The sequence below is a fragment of the Amblyomma maculatum genome, chromosome 8 (genome assembly GCF_055883805.1).
Source record: "Amblyomma maculatum isolate TAMU_Amacu chromosome 8, ASM5588380v1, whole genome shotgun sequence".
NCBI lineage: Eukaryota > Metazoa > Arthropoda > Arachnida > Ixodida > Ixodidae > Amblyomma > Amblyomma maculatum.
In genome coordinates, this window is record NC_139351.1 from 33,030,536 (window position 1) to 33,046,587 (window position 16,052).

At 43.7% G+C, this 16,052-nt stretch overlaps 1 protein-coding gene across 1 annotated transcript; it reads right to left on the minus strand.

Annotated features, from left to right (window-relative positions):
• Nucleotides 1-11,932: 11,932 nt before the first annotated feature.
• Nucleotides 11,933-14,971, minus strand: LOC146180864 (integrator complex subunit 15). The gene has a single exon (XM_084576191.1). It carries the CDS (start codon nucleotides 14,564-14,566, stop codon nucleotides 13,424-13,426), a length of 1,143 nt encoding a protein of 380 aa, XP_084432317.1. The 5' UTR covers nucleotides 14,567-14,971; the 3' UTR covers nucleotides 11,933-13,423.
• Between the last annotated feature and the right edge of the window lie 1,081 nt (nucleotides 14,972-16,052).

The window sequence follows — 16,052 nt, forward strand, 5'->3', positions numbered from 1 at the left end:
TATTGCCTTTAAAGAATGACGTAACAGTAAAGCTTCCAGGCTGTTACGTCCTTTATTAAAAGCAGGATTTCTTTTTAGCGCGTTTACGCTTCGCAAATATGATGCCACGGTACTTCCTTGATACGGCGACATCATATAATAATAGACTTTATCGGATTAAGTGACCTAGATGCTTTCCTCGATTTAACGAAATATTTCGGGGCTCACCTTAACTTCGTTACATCGAGTTTTAGCTGCAGTACAAATGCCATTTTGGATTAACTCTGGAGCAATTAAATGAGTTCTGGAGCATTCTAGTTATGTTTTGGAGCACGTCCTAAGGTCAAACGCCTTTGATAATTCCAGTTTTCTATTCTTGACATACAAAATCCCAATTTCATGCAAAGTTTAATGCTTCTTTCCTGATTATGCATGCACCTTTGACGAAACAAGAGAAAAGGGCAAAACATGTTTAAAATGACACAGGCTAACGCGGGATCGAATCCCGGCCTCGGCGGCCGCTTTTCGATGGAGGCGAAAAGCAAGGCGCCCGTGTGCTGTGCGATGTCAGTGCACGTTAAAGAACCCCCGGTGGTCGCAATTTCCGGAGTCCTCCACTACGGCGTCTCTCATAGCCTGAGTTGCTTTGGGACGTTAAACCCCACAAACCAAACCAACCAAACAGGCTAACCAAATTAACAATTTGGAACAGACTAGCGACAGATAGAGGACTTGCTTATACCCTTTAACTAAACACAAAGTTTAGCTAAAGCTTTTGCCTATTTCGCATGGTAGACTCAAACACTTTCTACCACTTCAATGTGTTTAAGCGGCACCACTAACGGAGTTTTACATCAATGGGCACAAACCCTTTGATTTGTATACTGTGCATATCCTTTTTATTCATATGCCTATGCTGATAAATCCCCAAGTACTGGCCAGTAGTGCCTTCAGGGAGGACACATGGCCCTATAGGGTAATGGATGGAAAAGGCTACCTATAGGGTAGCCTTTTAAACCTGCAGCTTCTTCACTTCATTGCCCCCTGTCAATCACTCCTCGTATGTATTTGCTTATCCCTGCTGGGGCTTCAGTTTTAATATCCTGGTGATCAGCCTTGATGGCTCAGCATACCCTTGAGAAGGTTTGTAGAGATTGACACAATTGCCTCACCACCCCAAACACTTCAAGTATGCTTTTGTCCGACGTAGGCCACCTTACACTCTTCTCACTGACAAAGCGCCTCGATGGCGAAGTACCTGCTTGTTTTGACAGCAAAAGCATTGGAACAACTTGTGTAGTTTTTGCAGCTGGACAAGTTTCATAATTATTTGTGGTAGTTTGAGCTATTTGCTTTGCTTGCTGCTTTTATTTCTCTCTCCACTGGTGATTAAAAAGGCTGGGAGGAGGTGCTATTTCACACGCACAGTGCATTTTTTTAAATTTCTTCCAATCACTTGTAGCTCATATCAAATTTACTTGTGAATAAATATTATGCTCCATGCTTCCGTGGCTTTAGAAAATTTTGTTTTAAAACCCAGAGCAAGATGTGTTATACCTCTGCTACTGCATGGTGTACCACCATCATTCTTGACAGTAAAATATTGATCGAGGCAGTCGCCCAATATTATGTTTTGAAGGATGCAGTAGGGAAAGCAGGCTGGAGCAGAACGGAGTAAATAGAGCAGCACTTCCACCTTTAAAGCACCAACTAGCCCCACAATCTGTTATTCTGTGGTGCTTTTTCTAATGTTTGGTGATATGTGGTCAGTATTTTAAAATCCGCACTCTGAAGGACTGTGGAAGCCCACTCTGCTCAGGCTATCACTGGCCTGCTGCTTCAGAAACAAGCCGCATTGTGTTGCCACCATAGACGGAACAACCAAATACACAGCTGCGGCTCACACTGAGGTTGACCCAGCAGCAGTTTTCTCCATCACTCTCCCATACCAGTCCCACATCGGACCATCAACTCCTCTCCACCTTCAACAACTATCCTGGAGGTCTTAACCAATAGTGCTTGTTCAGGAGTTTGCGTCAATGCAACCTATTCCTACGACATGCACCACCTGTCAAATACTCACAGATGACTATCAGAGCCATTCAAAAGGGCCACGTTCCCCTGTACTTCATGATGAATCAGCAAATTCACTATCCCCAAAGCCAGTGAGCTCCTAAATAATGCTGGGATTGTAGGCAAGTTAGTCCATGACACAAAAAACGGGCCAGAGAAATCCCCTTGCCATAACAACCATCCAATTTGGAGTCTACCTAATCACAGGTATTCCTGTGCCGTCTAGTGGATAGTGCGGCATTTGCCATATTTACAGATTGGCAAGCAGCTACCAGCACCAGCCACAGCTTTAGCCCCCTGTGTGTGACCAAGGTGACCAAGATGATTTTCACTTCTAGTCAATCATTTCTGTACGGCCTGTAAAAGCATGCGAACGAGTGAATACACATTGAACAGCATGAGACAGAAAACAATCGACATATTTAGGAAATTATGGAGGTTCAACTTATAAAGCTGGATATAGACCTTTGCATCGGGAGAGGAGGTTGTCGAAATGCCTCCTCTCTGGAATGTTGCAAACCGGTTCCGCTGCTGCCTCCACCGTGTTGACGTCAGGTGCACACAACAACCCAGCGAGCAATATGGTGACGCTCAGGAGGCCCTCGTTGCAAAGGTCTGTAGAGCGAGAGATCTGTTTGGCTAGCTTCCACGTTAAAGTTAAAGGTCAAAAGCTAAGGTCGTGGGGTGTTTGGTGAACGCAATGAAAGTCGGGGTCGTTGGAGTAACTGGTCAACTTAATGTTAAGTGGCCTACTACATTTAACCCAACTGAAAGTTCCTGGTTTCAAGGTCAAATTGTCCCACCCAATGACACTGGCGAAACCTGGCACAATAGGGCTCTCTGAAAGTTTCCACTTGTGAAGACATCGACCCTAAAGAGTGCAGAGATGCCTGCAATGACTGCTGCGGACTTAAAGTTCCAGTTCATCAATATTGAGGCCCGTTGTGCACATAGATTACTTTTTGCAACAGGCAAAGATATCAAAGAGTACAAACCTATGAAAGCTTGCAATTTTTTCACAAGCGGGCGAGCCTTATAACCATGTCTGAGGGTACCGATGACCAAAGTGCCGTTCCTGACAGGTGATCTGCAATGTGTCTGTTTGCTTTGCTAACTTAGATTGTCATCTCTGCTTACTGCAACTGATATGTTACAACTCCTTCTACTAGGATCGCTTTGGTGCAATCCTAGATACCAGGTCATGTGTGCTTAAGACAGCTTTACAATGCTGCAACCAAAACTGGGAAGCACCCATGAGTGGATCTACTGTTAGTGGTACAAGTGCATAACACCATCTGCTTGACCATTCCATAGTTAAAATAAGACCGCAAAGTGCTTTACCCTTCTGCTACAATGGAATCTGTGAAGCTCTGGCATTTCTCGGACTAAAGTCACAAGAAATAGAATTTCCATAATACTAGTTCAAAAACTGGGACAAATAATCATGCGCTGTTTCTCCACAACACGTCCCGAATGGATAGCAGACAGTTATGTACTGATACTGCAAGTCATGCACATTCTTTTATATAATGCAGCCACCCAATTATGCTGTCAAGTTGCGGCCCCTGTGGCTGCCTGACTGCAATACTGAAACGTGCAAAGTGCAAAGGTATCATGGTGCAGATGAACTCTGCAGCAAACTTCATGCACACAAAACATTTCACAAACAAAAGTTGATGAATTTAACAACGTGGAAAAATATTACAGATCACTTAGGGTGGGTACCTCACGGCAAATTTCATGCTGCACAAGCCAAAGTAGAACGACCTCAAACATGGTGCTATCCGTCATGATGCTCACGCCATGTAATTATACGGCTTCAGTGAGCAGCTCCCATACAGGAAAAACTTACGTGACAACAGGGTAACCATTCACACTCCAAACTCTTCTTTACCCATTTCATCCATTAGATTAAATAAAATTATACTCAATGCAAAACTCACACTTGCACAAGCTTTCTTCTAAAAATGTACATACCCTGCATGCTATAACTACCCTGAAGCAGGCCCACTCCATTCTTGGTGCTTGACTGTGTGTCCAATTATGAAGCAAAATATTTTACAAGAAAACCCTGTTGAAGCCCATTTTTTTACCACAAAGGTACAAAAAATGCATGGCTGACATAGGACTACCTTGCCCAACTGCTCTTTCCAAGAGCGATCAATAAGTCCATCAATGTTTGGTTGTTATCCCCTAAGGAAGAGCAGCAGAAGATTCTTCCACAATGTACAAGAACAACAGTGTACCTGTGCAACAGTCTAGAATCACCCAAGGACCATCTCCAGTGGGTGGTGACCAAGACCAACTTGTACGAACACATAGTGGTTGGCGTGCTGTTTGCTCAGATCGCCTAAATTTATTATTTGTTTTCTGGCTTCTTCCCTCCCTGTTCAGTCTTTAAGGGAGGGAGATGTAGAGGTTGGCACTGTTCACTTGCAAAGCTAAGAGTCGGTGGCTCCTTCTGGTGGGTGTTTCTCCACGACAGCTTTCCTTGGCAGTGCTGGGAAAGCTACGGGGCAGGAACGCACTATCTCCCTGCGCAGCTAAATATAGTCCTCAAGTCAAAATTAGCAGCTATTCCTTAAAACAAACGGAAGTCATTAAGCTTGTTATTTTGACATTTCTAACATAACTGCAATTATTACAGCATTGGAACGTGGCTGCGAGGTGCTTTTTCTTTTTCCTGGGTTTTCTGGATTAACGTGGAATGGTAAACTTATTAAGAGCGAAGAGCTTTCAAATGAACTGAACGGTTTTTTTGTTAATGTCACAAAGGACCTTTGCTGTTCTTTCACTACTACCACAGAATATGATTATCAGACACAAATGTTCCTGAGTCGATATTTTCTGATCCTGTAACAGAACACAAAATAATAACAGTATTCACAAACCTAAAAACTAGTAAAGCAGAGAACAAAGACGGCTTTCAAATCGGGCCTTTTAAGTTTGTGATTATTTTGCTCGCACCAGTACTGGTAGGCATTTACAATCTTGCACTTTCCACTGGAACGTTTCCAGACCAAATGAAAATCGCAAAGGTGCTGGCTATATATAAGCGAGGTACAAAAACAGAACTGTCCAATTATAGACCAATACCAGTTCTTCCTGTACTGTCCAAGGGCTTAGAAAAAAATTATTTATACCAGACTAAACAAATTTTTAGGAAAACCATCGGTGCTTTTCGATTGTCAATACGGATTCAGGCAAGGGAGGTCAACAGAAATCGCGCTTAATAAACAAAAGGAGCTGATCATAGATTTCTTTGAGGACCGAAAAATTGTTCTTGGAATTTATATTGACTTTACGAAGGCATTTGACTTATTCCACCATCGTCTGCTACTGCATAAGCTATGCCATTATGGAATTACTGCATAAGTTGCACCATTACACCATTATGGCCAACGACGAACTCACGGTGAAGCAAGACAGCCTTGCTTGTAACAAGCCCGACAACTGTATTCATCGTGCACTTTTTCCCGCCGAATTGCCGGCGGTTGATGAACTCACCTGGATAGCATGAGGGGCAAGGACATCAACGCAGGGGGCGTCTTCTTCGAACCGGGAATTTCGTCCCCCGTCAGTGGGCTTGGCAGCACTGGTTCAACGACAATGACCAACCCGATTCTGTTCTTTGCCCAGGTTAGTGAAAAGCATTCTGTATCTTCTATAAGAGACGACTGTCGTGGTCTGCTTGTGCTGCCGAGCCCACAGGCTTATGTTCTTATTGCTGACATTTGGAATACAATGGCGCTGTTGTTATTGTGTAGCGGAGACATTGAAAGGAATCCTGGTCCAACACAGAAAGAGATGTTTGAGCAGTTACTTGAAGGCCAAACTGCCTTGCGAAGCGACATGGACCATTTAAAAGAGCAAGTAAACCGGATGGAAAAATTATTCAGCAGCATAGAACTGTCACTAACTCAGTTGGAAAAACGGCTTGGTGACACTACACAGTTTTCGGATACCAGTGAGCAATTTCAAACTAGATGGCAGTCAATCGAAAAAGTCATGACCTTTCAATCTAGGAAACTGAGATATTTAGAAGACCGTAGTTGGCGATCGAATCTAGTCATCTATGGTATTGCTGAAAGCCCTGATGAGACAGCACAGTCATTAAAAGAAAAACTTGATAAAGAAGTCTTCAGTGATAAACTTAATGTGAAAGTCGAGTCTATTGGACGAATTCAGGCTTGGAAAGTAAGCCGGGAAAAGACCAGTCATCATATACCTCCAGAATTTCGCTGAAAAGAAAACAATACAAGAAAACGACATTCAAAATGACTGTTCCCATTCAACTCTTAAGAAACGCAAACTGCTATGGGAGAGTGCAAAGGCAGAAAGGGATGCTAAAAAGAAAGTTTTTCTAGTGCATGATAGGCTAAAGGTCGAAAAAGATGTTTTCGTATGGGATGAAACATAAAACAGGGCCGTTCGATTATAAATAGTCATGTCACGGAATCTCAAGCTGTAGAACGCGCGGAATCTGAGACATGACGTCACTATGAAGTTTATAAGAAACATGTACAGTCGTGAGCAAACAGCAAACAGTCAGCCTGTGATGGAGCTCAGGAAAACTGCATCGAAATGCCATCTAGAAACAACTACAGGAACAGCCTAAGTGACACATGCATTAGTATAAAATGGGGCACCGCCGAAATTGTCTCGATTCCTGATAGCTGTCGCTAGATAATGTTGGAATGCAGTTTTCCCGGGCTCCCCCACCAGCTGAGTGTTGTATACCCCTTTTGCTAATTAATGTATGTCTGCTGAACATAAATGCTCGTAGTGTCACAAATAAAACAAGCTCCCTTGAAATGGCATTACTACAACACGACCCTCACACCACCGTAATAACCGAAACATGGCTTCGCAATGAAATAAGCGATGACGAAAATGGTCCACCCTCATATCAGGTATTTTGAAATGACAGGTCATCTAGGTGTGGTGGTGTGGCTGTGCTGATTAAGAATCAAACAGATGCTTTGATGCTAGACTTTGTTGATGATCTTGAATGTTTGTGCATAAGACTGACATGCTGGGGTTATAGTTTTGTTCTGTACGCTGTCTACAGGCCTCCGGATTCGCCACCTAGCTATTTAAGGAAACTGCAAGTGCATATGTCACAATTTGAAAAGAGCCGAGTCCTTCTAATTGGGGATTTTAATTTACCTGGGGTTAATTGGGAGCTACTTCAAACATGTTCACATCACAACCGAAGTACCGATGCCATGTTTGATATAATACTAGCGCATGATTTCATTCAAGTGGTGGATAAGCCAACACGTGTACAGGGTTCGAGCAGATCTGTTTTAGATTTAGTATTTGTAAAATGTGATATCACTGAATATTCCGTGCATGTTGAGCAGGGGCTCTGTGATCATTACCTTGTGGGTGTTTCCTTTTCTCTTTCAGCACTTAAAAAATACCAAAATTCCTCGATTAAATCATTTAAAGATTATTCCCGTGCCAATGATGCCTTAATCGTAGAACATATTGAAAGCTGTCTGCCTGAATTCGATGACACAGACGTCTGCATCCTGTGGGATCGATTTAAGCGTATGGGCCACTACTGCATTGGTACCTTTATGCCGAGCAAACGAAAGAAAGTTAAAAGGCACCCTGGATAACACGAGATATCATACACCAGAAGCGCAAAATAAAACGTTTAAAGAAACAATGATCGCAACCTGGCGTCATCAAAACATTACAGCAGACTCTCGCACAATCAGTCCGTGTTTCTAAAAATCAGTATTTCACAATGTCTTTGCCAAACTTTATAAAGAACGCACCAGAAAAGTTCTGGCATTATATCAGCGGAAAAAAGAATGTTTTGTCTAAGATATCGGTCAAACATTCCATAATTACTGACCAGAGAGCCATTGCGCAGCATTTTAACACCTACTTTCAAAGAGTATTTTCAAAATCTAGCTCATGTACCCCTTCAGCCACCCAGGTTTACGACGTAGAAATAAATTTTGTTTCTTACGCTGGTGTATTTTCTATGCTTCTGAACTTGAAAACAAAAAAACATATGTCCCCGACAACATTCCAAACATCTTCCTATGGTGATATGCAGAACCATTGGCAAAGTTCTTGTGTCTACTGTTTAAAACATCCTTGCAAACTGGAAAGTTGCCAGATGACTGGAAGGCCACCCGAGTCGTCCCTGTACCCAAGAAAGGTGATCGTTTGCTCTTGGCTGACTACCGCCCTATTTCCCTAATTTCTTCGTGTTGTAAATTAATTGAGCACGTTGTTGCCCATCACATAAATGAATTCTTAAATCTGCACTCTGTTCTAAATTTTAGCATGGTTTTCGTAAAAGATATTTGACACTAACCCAATTGACAGCAATCGTTCACTCGCTTGCATTTGCCCTAGAGTGTAATGGTCAAGTTGATCTAATATTCCTAGATTTCAGCAAAGCATATGACAAAGTCCCTCATGACAAATTAATTTTAAAGCTTAAAGCAATTGGCCTTCCTGACATGTTGGTTACTTGGATTTCAGACTAACAAACCGCAAACAATATGTATCAGTTAACGGAGAGGAATTGGATGGTCTTGCAGTCACTTCTGGAGTGCCACAAGGGAGCGCACTCGGGCCTTTATTGTTTCTTATTTATATTAAACCGGGTTAAGTGGAGAAATATGGGAGAGGCCTTCGCCCTGCAGTGGGTATAATCAGGCTGATGATGATGATTTATAGTAATGATATTGTTGAAACAGTTGTTCCTGGCGTAGAGATTCGTTTGTTTGCAGATGGCTGCGTGCTGTACCGGGATATTAGATGTTCTAATCACCAAATTGATCTTGAGATTTCTCTAACTAACATCCTTGCATGGTGCCAGAAATTGGGCATGGTCATAAATAAAGAAAAAACAAATTTTCTTTGCGTGACACGTAAAAAAAAATATATTTCATCACAGGTATCACCTTGAGAAATCACCATTGCATGAAGTGTCCAGTTTTAAATACCTAGGTGTAACATTAACTAACAACCTGTCCTGGAATTCACAGGTTACGAATATCTGCTCATCCGCATTTTGAAAGCTATGTTTTCTGTGAAACAAACTTTCGAAAGCTCCAGCTGATGTTAAATTACTCTCCTATAATTCATCAATTAGGCCTAAGCTCGAGTATGCATGCGTGGTATGGGATCCTTATACTAAAACCGATGTTAAAAAACTTCAAAGAATTCAAAGAAAAGCTGTAAGATTTATTCCAAGTTTTCGCCGTCTGATTCCCCATCTGCGCTAATGCATATGAACAATATCCAACCCCTTGAGACAAAAAGAAAAATATCCGTCGAGAATTCCTTTCCCTGCTCATAAATAACAAGTTGATGCTGCACCCTGCGTATCCTTTTTAACTACACGCCGTACACAGCATCCCAGTGCCCTTACTGCATACTTTGCTCGAACTGACACTTAAATTTTCCTTTTTCTCACCTACCATAGCAGAGTGTAATCTTCCGGCACAGTGACTGACAGCGCATAGTCATGCTGCATGTTTCATTTTGTTTATTTTGTTCATTTTACTGTGTGCCTTTGTATTTGTAATATCTACATGTGTATTTGTTCTGCTTGGATCTGTACAATGATCTGCAGTATGAAATAAATAAATAAATAAATAAATAGAATCCATGGAATAGGTTTATCTTTAATTGAATCCTACCTAGAAAACAGCATGCAAATTGTCAATGATCACACATCATCAACATTAAAGGCTATTTGTTCTGGTGTCCCACAGGGCAGGATTTTAGGCCCCTTACTCTTCAATATCTACATTAACGATATATTTTACATGCCCTTACCAGCGACTTTAATAGCTTATGCTGACGATCTCACAATACTTCTGCCCAGCGATAATGAAAGAGATTTATTATTTTATGGAAACCAATTTTTAGAATATTTGCACGAATGGTCGGGAAAGAATAGTTTAAGAATAATGGTCTATTCACACTTGCGACTCGCAAAGGACGCGCGACCGGCAGTCGCATGCGACCAGAGAGCAACTGATCTTCACACTTGCGAATGCGACTTGCGGGTTGCTTTCCACATCGTGTCTACCTTGACTGTTCACCACATAGAGTAAAGCTAACTTACGTTCACGTCAGCTGAGCCGCTGATTGGTTTAACGGTTTGCGACCAGCAGTCACGCGACTGGAAGTCAAGCAGTGCCCGAACAGCCCGCGGCAGTCGCTTTCGACCGATGCGACCATTTGTGACTGTCGCTTTTCGACCAAAACGGTCACGCGACCGCTGCGAGTCGCAAGTGTGAACGGGCCTTAAATGCTAGGAAAACTAATAATGCAATTATTTTTCGTCCAAAGAACAAATCTATCTCCTTTAACTTTAATCTCATGCTGAGTAACATTAGAATTGAAGTTGTAAACAGTATAAAATGCCCCGGTGTGGTGTTCACGGAAACCCTGAGTTGGCACAAACATATAAACACTATCCGCAAGGAAATTGAACAGAGTCAATGGCGTCCTGTGTCAACATAGATACACACTTCCAGCCAAGATAAAATACTTAATGCATACTTTCTTCCTATTCTTACCTATTGCATAAGTGTCTGGGGTACCACAACAAAACATAACACAAGCTATTAGTTGCACAGAAACGTGCTGTGAGATTGATTGCAAATGTACCATGGCATTGTCATGCGGTTCCTTACTTTAAGCAATATGGTATTTTGTCTGTTGATATATTGCACCCGCATAAATTAGTATGTACATACAAAAATGTAGTTAAAACAAATAATCAACTGTTATTTGCAGCCTTTAATCTACACCAATACACACCAGTGTACAATACACAATGTCTTTTACCCTGGCTTCTACCCTTTTGCCGTACCTCATATCGTAAGCAGTCCTTACCCTATAATTTAGGAAATCACCTTAACATATTGGCAGCAAATAATATATGTATAGAAGACCATCTCAAAATATAAGTTATCTGTCATGTGCAGTTTCGAGTCAATTGTGGAATAATTGTTAAATTGGTTTGTTGCATTTTAATGTATATTGTTTCTATTATTTATGTGCATTTATTTTGTTTTGTATGCGACCAGCTTTATACTGTTGTATTTTTTCTTTCTTTGTGTTGATGTGGATGTTAAGTTCACCTTAAGCTTGATGTTCGCAAAACACACTGCTGCCCATGTATTCTTGGGGCACTGGGTGCTACCTCAAGCTGCATTATGCAGCTTTTTGCCCAGTGTCCCCTCTTCCCACTGTATGTGTGCCGACAAATAAACTTTCAATTCAATTCAACATCAGTCTCAGATCTTCGAGACACCCAGCACTCTGTGAAAGAAGATGCTGTCAGCTCTTTGCTGCCTGCCGTGTACTTCTGAAGCCATACCTTTTCTATTGCCAAAGATTAAAGCTAGACTGAAGAACTGATGATTGTCAAAGCACCCGAAGTATGGTGTGCAACGTGTGTGCTGGTGTAAAGAGTACTCAGTCAGCTTTCTATCCCAACCATATGCCACGGAGAGCTCACCAGAGTGAGTGAGTGTGCCGTGCTCGTGTGTGCTTTAAATCTCCAAACCGCAGTAGGGTGAAGTTGTCATCCGAGCCTGTATTAAAAAAAAAAAAAAATGGAAAGACTGGAAGGCGTGGCTTCTAAGGTATGACACCATCACTCTAGCTGCTATGAGGTGAAGTGTTTCAGTACTACATTACATGTGTAGTACTGACTGCAGCAAAGCTATGGAAGGATGTAATAAATGTCCTGATATTTATATGCATGGATAGCGGTGTGTCCCCCCTTATGTTCATGTTTGTAGCGTTTTTATTTTCCATGATGAGTGTATACCAACTTGCTCAATTATCTGTCTTGATGGATATGCTGAACATATCAGCCCATATGTTGGATCCTGAAAGCGGATTTCTTTACTTTGGAGAGAGATGACATCGTCGATGAGTGGTGACCACAGTGCCTCCGGACAATTTAGGCAATGCAAAAGCAGCAGAAGCAACAACACTTTTTATCATATATATTGGGAGAATTTACTGCATGCATAATATGACAACACAAAGCTGGACCAGGAAAGAATTATTGCATAACTTCAGAATTGTAAGACATAATTAAATAGCACAGTGCTGTGTCGGGAGCAGCTCAAATGAATTTGGAGAAACAGGCGCATAACAGACGAAGTGATGCAGTCATGCGTCTCTTGCACTACCGGCTTTGTAGTGCCATGTGATTGCGATGGAAACTGCCCACATAGTAAATCATACCATGTACGCTGCGATCACATTCGATTTGGTACGACGAGGCTGCTTGACACCTGATGCATCTCGTTGCTCAGGCACCTGGATGGAAGCTGCATGTGTGGGTCTATGCTTTTTTTTTTTTTTTAACCTGTGTCCACCGTAAATCAAAGAGCACGTCAAAACCACTTTGGACCCTTTGTTTTTTACCTTTAGCTCATTGTCAGTAATAACGGCTACAAAGCCTGCACGAGATTTAGTAAAAAAAGAAATGTCTTAGATTTCGACAAGTAAGCTGCAGAAAGAGCTTTTCTCTGGCCACAGAAACAAAAACGAAACTGCACTGAAAACTAGACTCCGTGGAGGCTGGCCAACCAAATATGTGGCGAAGGGAGACATTTGCAGATTCTCTGCCCTCATAGCTTTGCTCTCACTGCCAAGAAAAGTTGCTGGTGAACATAGTATAAATACCCCTACGCAGTAAAAAGGGACGTCTAGTTTATTCGGGTATCAGCTGCATGCCTGTCAGTCTCTTCTATGACTTCTGCGTCTCCTAGAGACCCGGGCCGTCACTCGGCTACACGACAGTTACTGATGAGTGCTTCACGGACACAGCCCTTCACTTAAATGGGCTTCTCTTGTGAGCCTTGTCTGGCCCACATCCCATTAAGGCTGGTTTTCATTGCTTTTGGTGGGGTAAGTCTAAAAAAAGAGCAGGCAATGATGTATTTAGAATTCAACAGCATGTGCAGGAATGGCACACTATTTTACAGGACCTAACCCAAGAGTTCTATAGCAAGAAGTTTCCACTATACAAGGTATTCATGCAAAGTCACATGCACATACAGCTTCAGTGGTGTACACAAGAGGCGACCTAAGCTGATTACACATGCACATGGCCTTTCAGCATGGCCCATGTACACCACAAGAGGACTTCAGTGGCTACACGTTGTTGTCCTGATTTATGTGAAAACAATGGGCAACAAATGCACCACACACAAAGCAACATTTTAGGATGAAAACTGTACACCACACTCACGCCAGGGGTTCTTCGATTCTATATCTTTGCAGAACATCCGTCAGCACATAGTGGTTCGCCTTAAAACAACTGTTCCAGACACACTAGTAGACTGAGCATAGGCTGCACTCAGTACTTCTTGACATCCCAGCGGGCAAGCACTATCTTGAGCAGCCTGTTTGATGGCAGTTGGCGCAGCGTTTGGAACATCGCGTCCAGGTTGCCATGCACGCACTTAGAGGCGAACGCAGCCTGCAGCACTTGGCCGAGTCGGTTGAGTGCCAGCTCGGCACCCTGAGGCGAGGCCGTCGCCAGACCCCGCTTGAGGGTCTCCGCCACCTGCACCACGTAATGGCTCGGCAGAAACGGAAACACGATAGGTGCTCTGGGCGTCACCTGGCCGGCGCGGATCAACATCTCAAGAAGTGCATAGTGAAGGTATGAGTACAGCTCGTCCGCTCCGGCGACCCCAACGGAGCCTGCCATGGCCGCCCGGGCGTCCACCTTGCTTAGTGGAGCCAGCACGCACCAGGCCACGAGACCCGGGATGAATGTCTGCAGGCACTGTGTGTACAGTTGGGGCGGGATGGCCTCCATCGGGGTGAAACAGAGCAGCGGCTGCGCCCGGACCCAGGAGGCGAGCAGGTCGACCACATCACGCGACGGGTTCGTCGGCGTCATGTGCGTCAGTGAGGTAGCCAGGGAGGCGCAGAAGAGCGGCGAGATGTTGGCCAGCTCCTTGAGCATCTCGGCCGAAGTCGGGATAAGGCTGAGGTAGTCTCCGACTACGTGCCGCACGATGTGCAGCGATGGCTCCGAGGTGCAGCCGCACACGTGCATCCAGAAACCGACGCAGTTGAGGACGTTGTGGTTCTTGAGCGCGATGGAGAGCGAGACGAGGCGCGACAGCAGCGGAACACGCACGTCCATGACGCTCGGGTCGGCCGAGGGGAACAGGATGAAGAATACCTTCTGGCACATGTCCGACTTGGCGTTCTGGAAGTTGCTCGCGATAATCTCAATGATCTGCAGTTCGCGAATCGAAGACAGCTTCCGGCGCCGGCGCATATGCGCTGCGGACTGCGGGTGCTGCTGCGGCATTCGGCGCTGGTCGTAGTCTTGAAAGACGAACTCCTCGGCAATTTCCTTGGCGACGTGCGCGTACGTCGGACTGCGGCCTTCGTTGGCCAGCAGCTTTTGAATCTGGCGCAGCGCTTCGTACACCACGGTGGGGAACTCGATCTTCCGCAGGGAGACCCTGACGTCCGTCATCGTAGATCGACAACTACTACGCCTTCGCGTTCTTCATTAAACTAGATGCTCACACGCTGCTCCTGAGCGTTGAATATAGGCGGCGGCGACACATGTAGCCTCCCCTAGTTGAATGGATCCCAGAAGACTGCTGCTGCTGCGACGCTGCAAACACCGCCCAAGAAATCGCGACCTGCTATGCGATTTTATTTTGTTACCTACCACGACTGGTTACTCGCGGAATGATTGTGTTTTCTAAATGCAAATAAAACTGGCCAACGATCGACGCGACTCGATGTCTAGGCACAATACCAACAATACGAACACCGTGCACGGTAGATCTACAGTGAACTAGAATATCGGAGTAGATCCCACGTACGGAATCGGAAAAACTACGTTGATGCGGCTGCGTCCTGCATTCTGCGCTGCCTGCGCCGTAAATGCGATGAACAACGGTTCTGTTTTTTTTTTTTTTTCATTACAAAAAATTAAAAATGCTTTTATTATAAAATAGAACCTCATATGTTTGCTTATTACATTACGAAGAGCCTACTTCCATGGTAGAAGAACAAATGGTAGCGTAACTCCCATAGAAGCCTGCGTGTCGGCTCTGAGCGAGGCTTTAGTTTCCCAGTGCCCCCTGCGAACTGTGAGGCACAACAAACGCGTGACGTTGCTTGTGACGTCACAGTAACGTGCTTTTGGCGGGGAATTTGATTGTCTTTTTACTTATGAACGAAAAACAAGGCCAACAACGACGGAGGCAGAACGATGCTCGGATAAGGCAGAAAAATGGACACCGTAACTGTTCAGCCAACTTTACTTGACATGGATTTCTACTGTCAAGTTTTACGTTAACTGAACTGTTACGGCATCTTTAACCACCTTATCATAGCATCGTTCTGCCTCCGTCGTTGTTAGCCGAGTCTTTCGTCGCGCGTCATGTAAACGCATTCTGGGGCTTATTTCTTCGGGCACGTTTGTGAACAAGGGCCTTCAAGTGAATTTGGCAAGCACATGGATGGAACCACATGGCTTGAGGCATTTCACTAAGGGCATAAATGAGTGAAGCTGTGCTGCATAGAAAGCCAGGCTTTATTAATTCACGATTACTTACATAGACGCTTCACGACAATGAAATCTAAGTGTAGCAGAGCGACCACCGCTCATTCGTCACGGTCTTCATGAAATCCTCGTGATAACAAAATTTCCTGAGCGTAGGTCTCCAAACGATCGACGCGGTGAGATTATAAAAGGGTGAAAGATCTGGCTAACAAACAAAGTACATATCAGCGTCAAAGAACAACAAAAACAAACGAACGGAATAACTAACGCTAGCGCTAGAACGCCAACCTGTAAGAGCTTAGGTAAGCAATTCAAATTGGGATTGCTAGTATTTAGAAGTTAATGCGTCTGACAAGTGAAAATATCTAAGATATAGCTTCGCTCCAATAAATCGCCCTGTTCATGATTCCCATATTTTACTCGCGCTTCATTTGCCACTGAA

Coding starts and splice junctions, on each gene's coding strand:
- LOC146180864 (XM_084576191.1), bottom strand. CDS start 14,566: ATGACGGACGTCAGGGTCTCCCTGCGGAAGATCGAGTTCCCCACCGTG.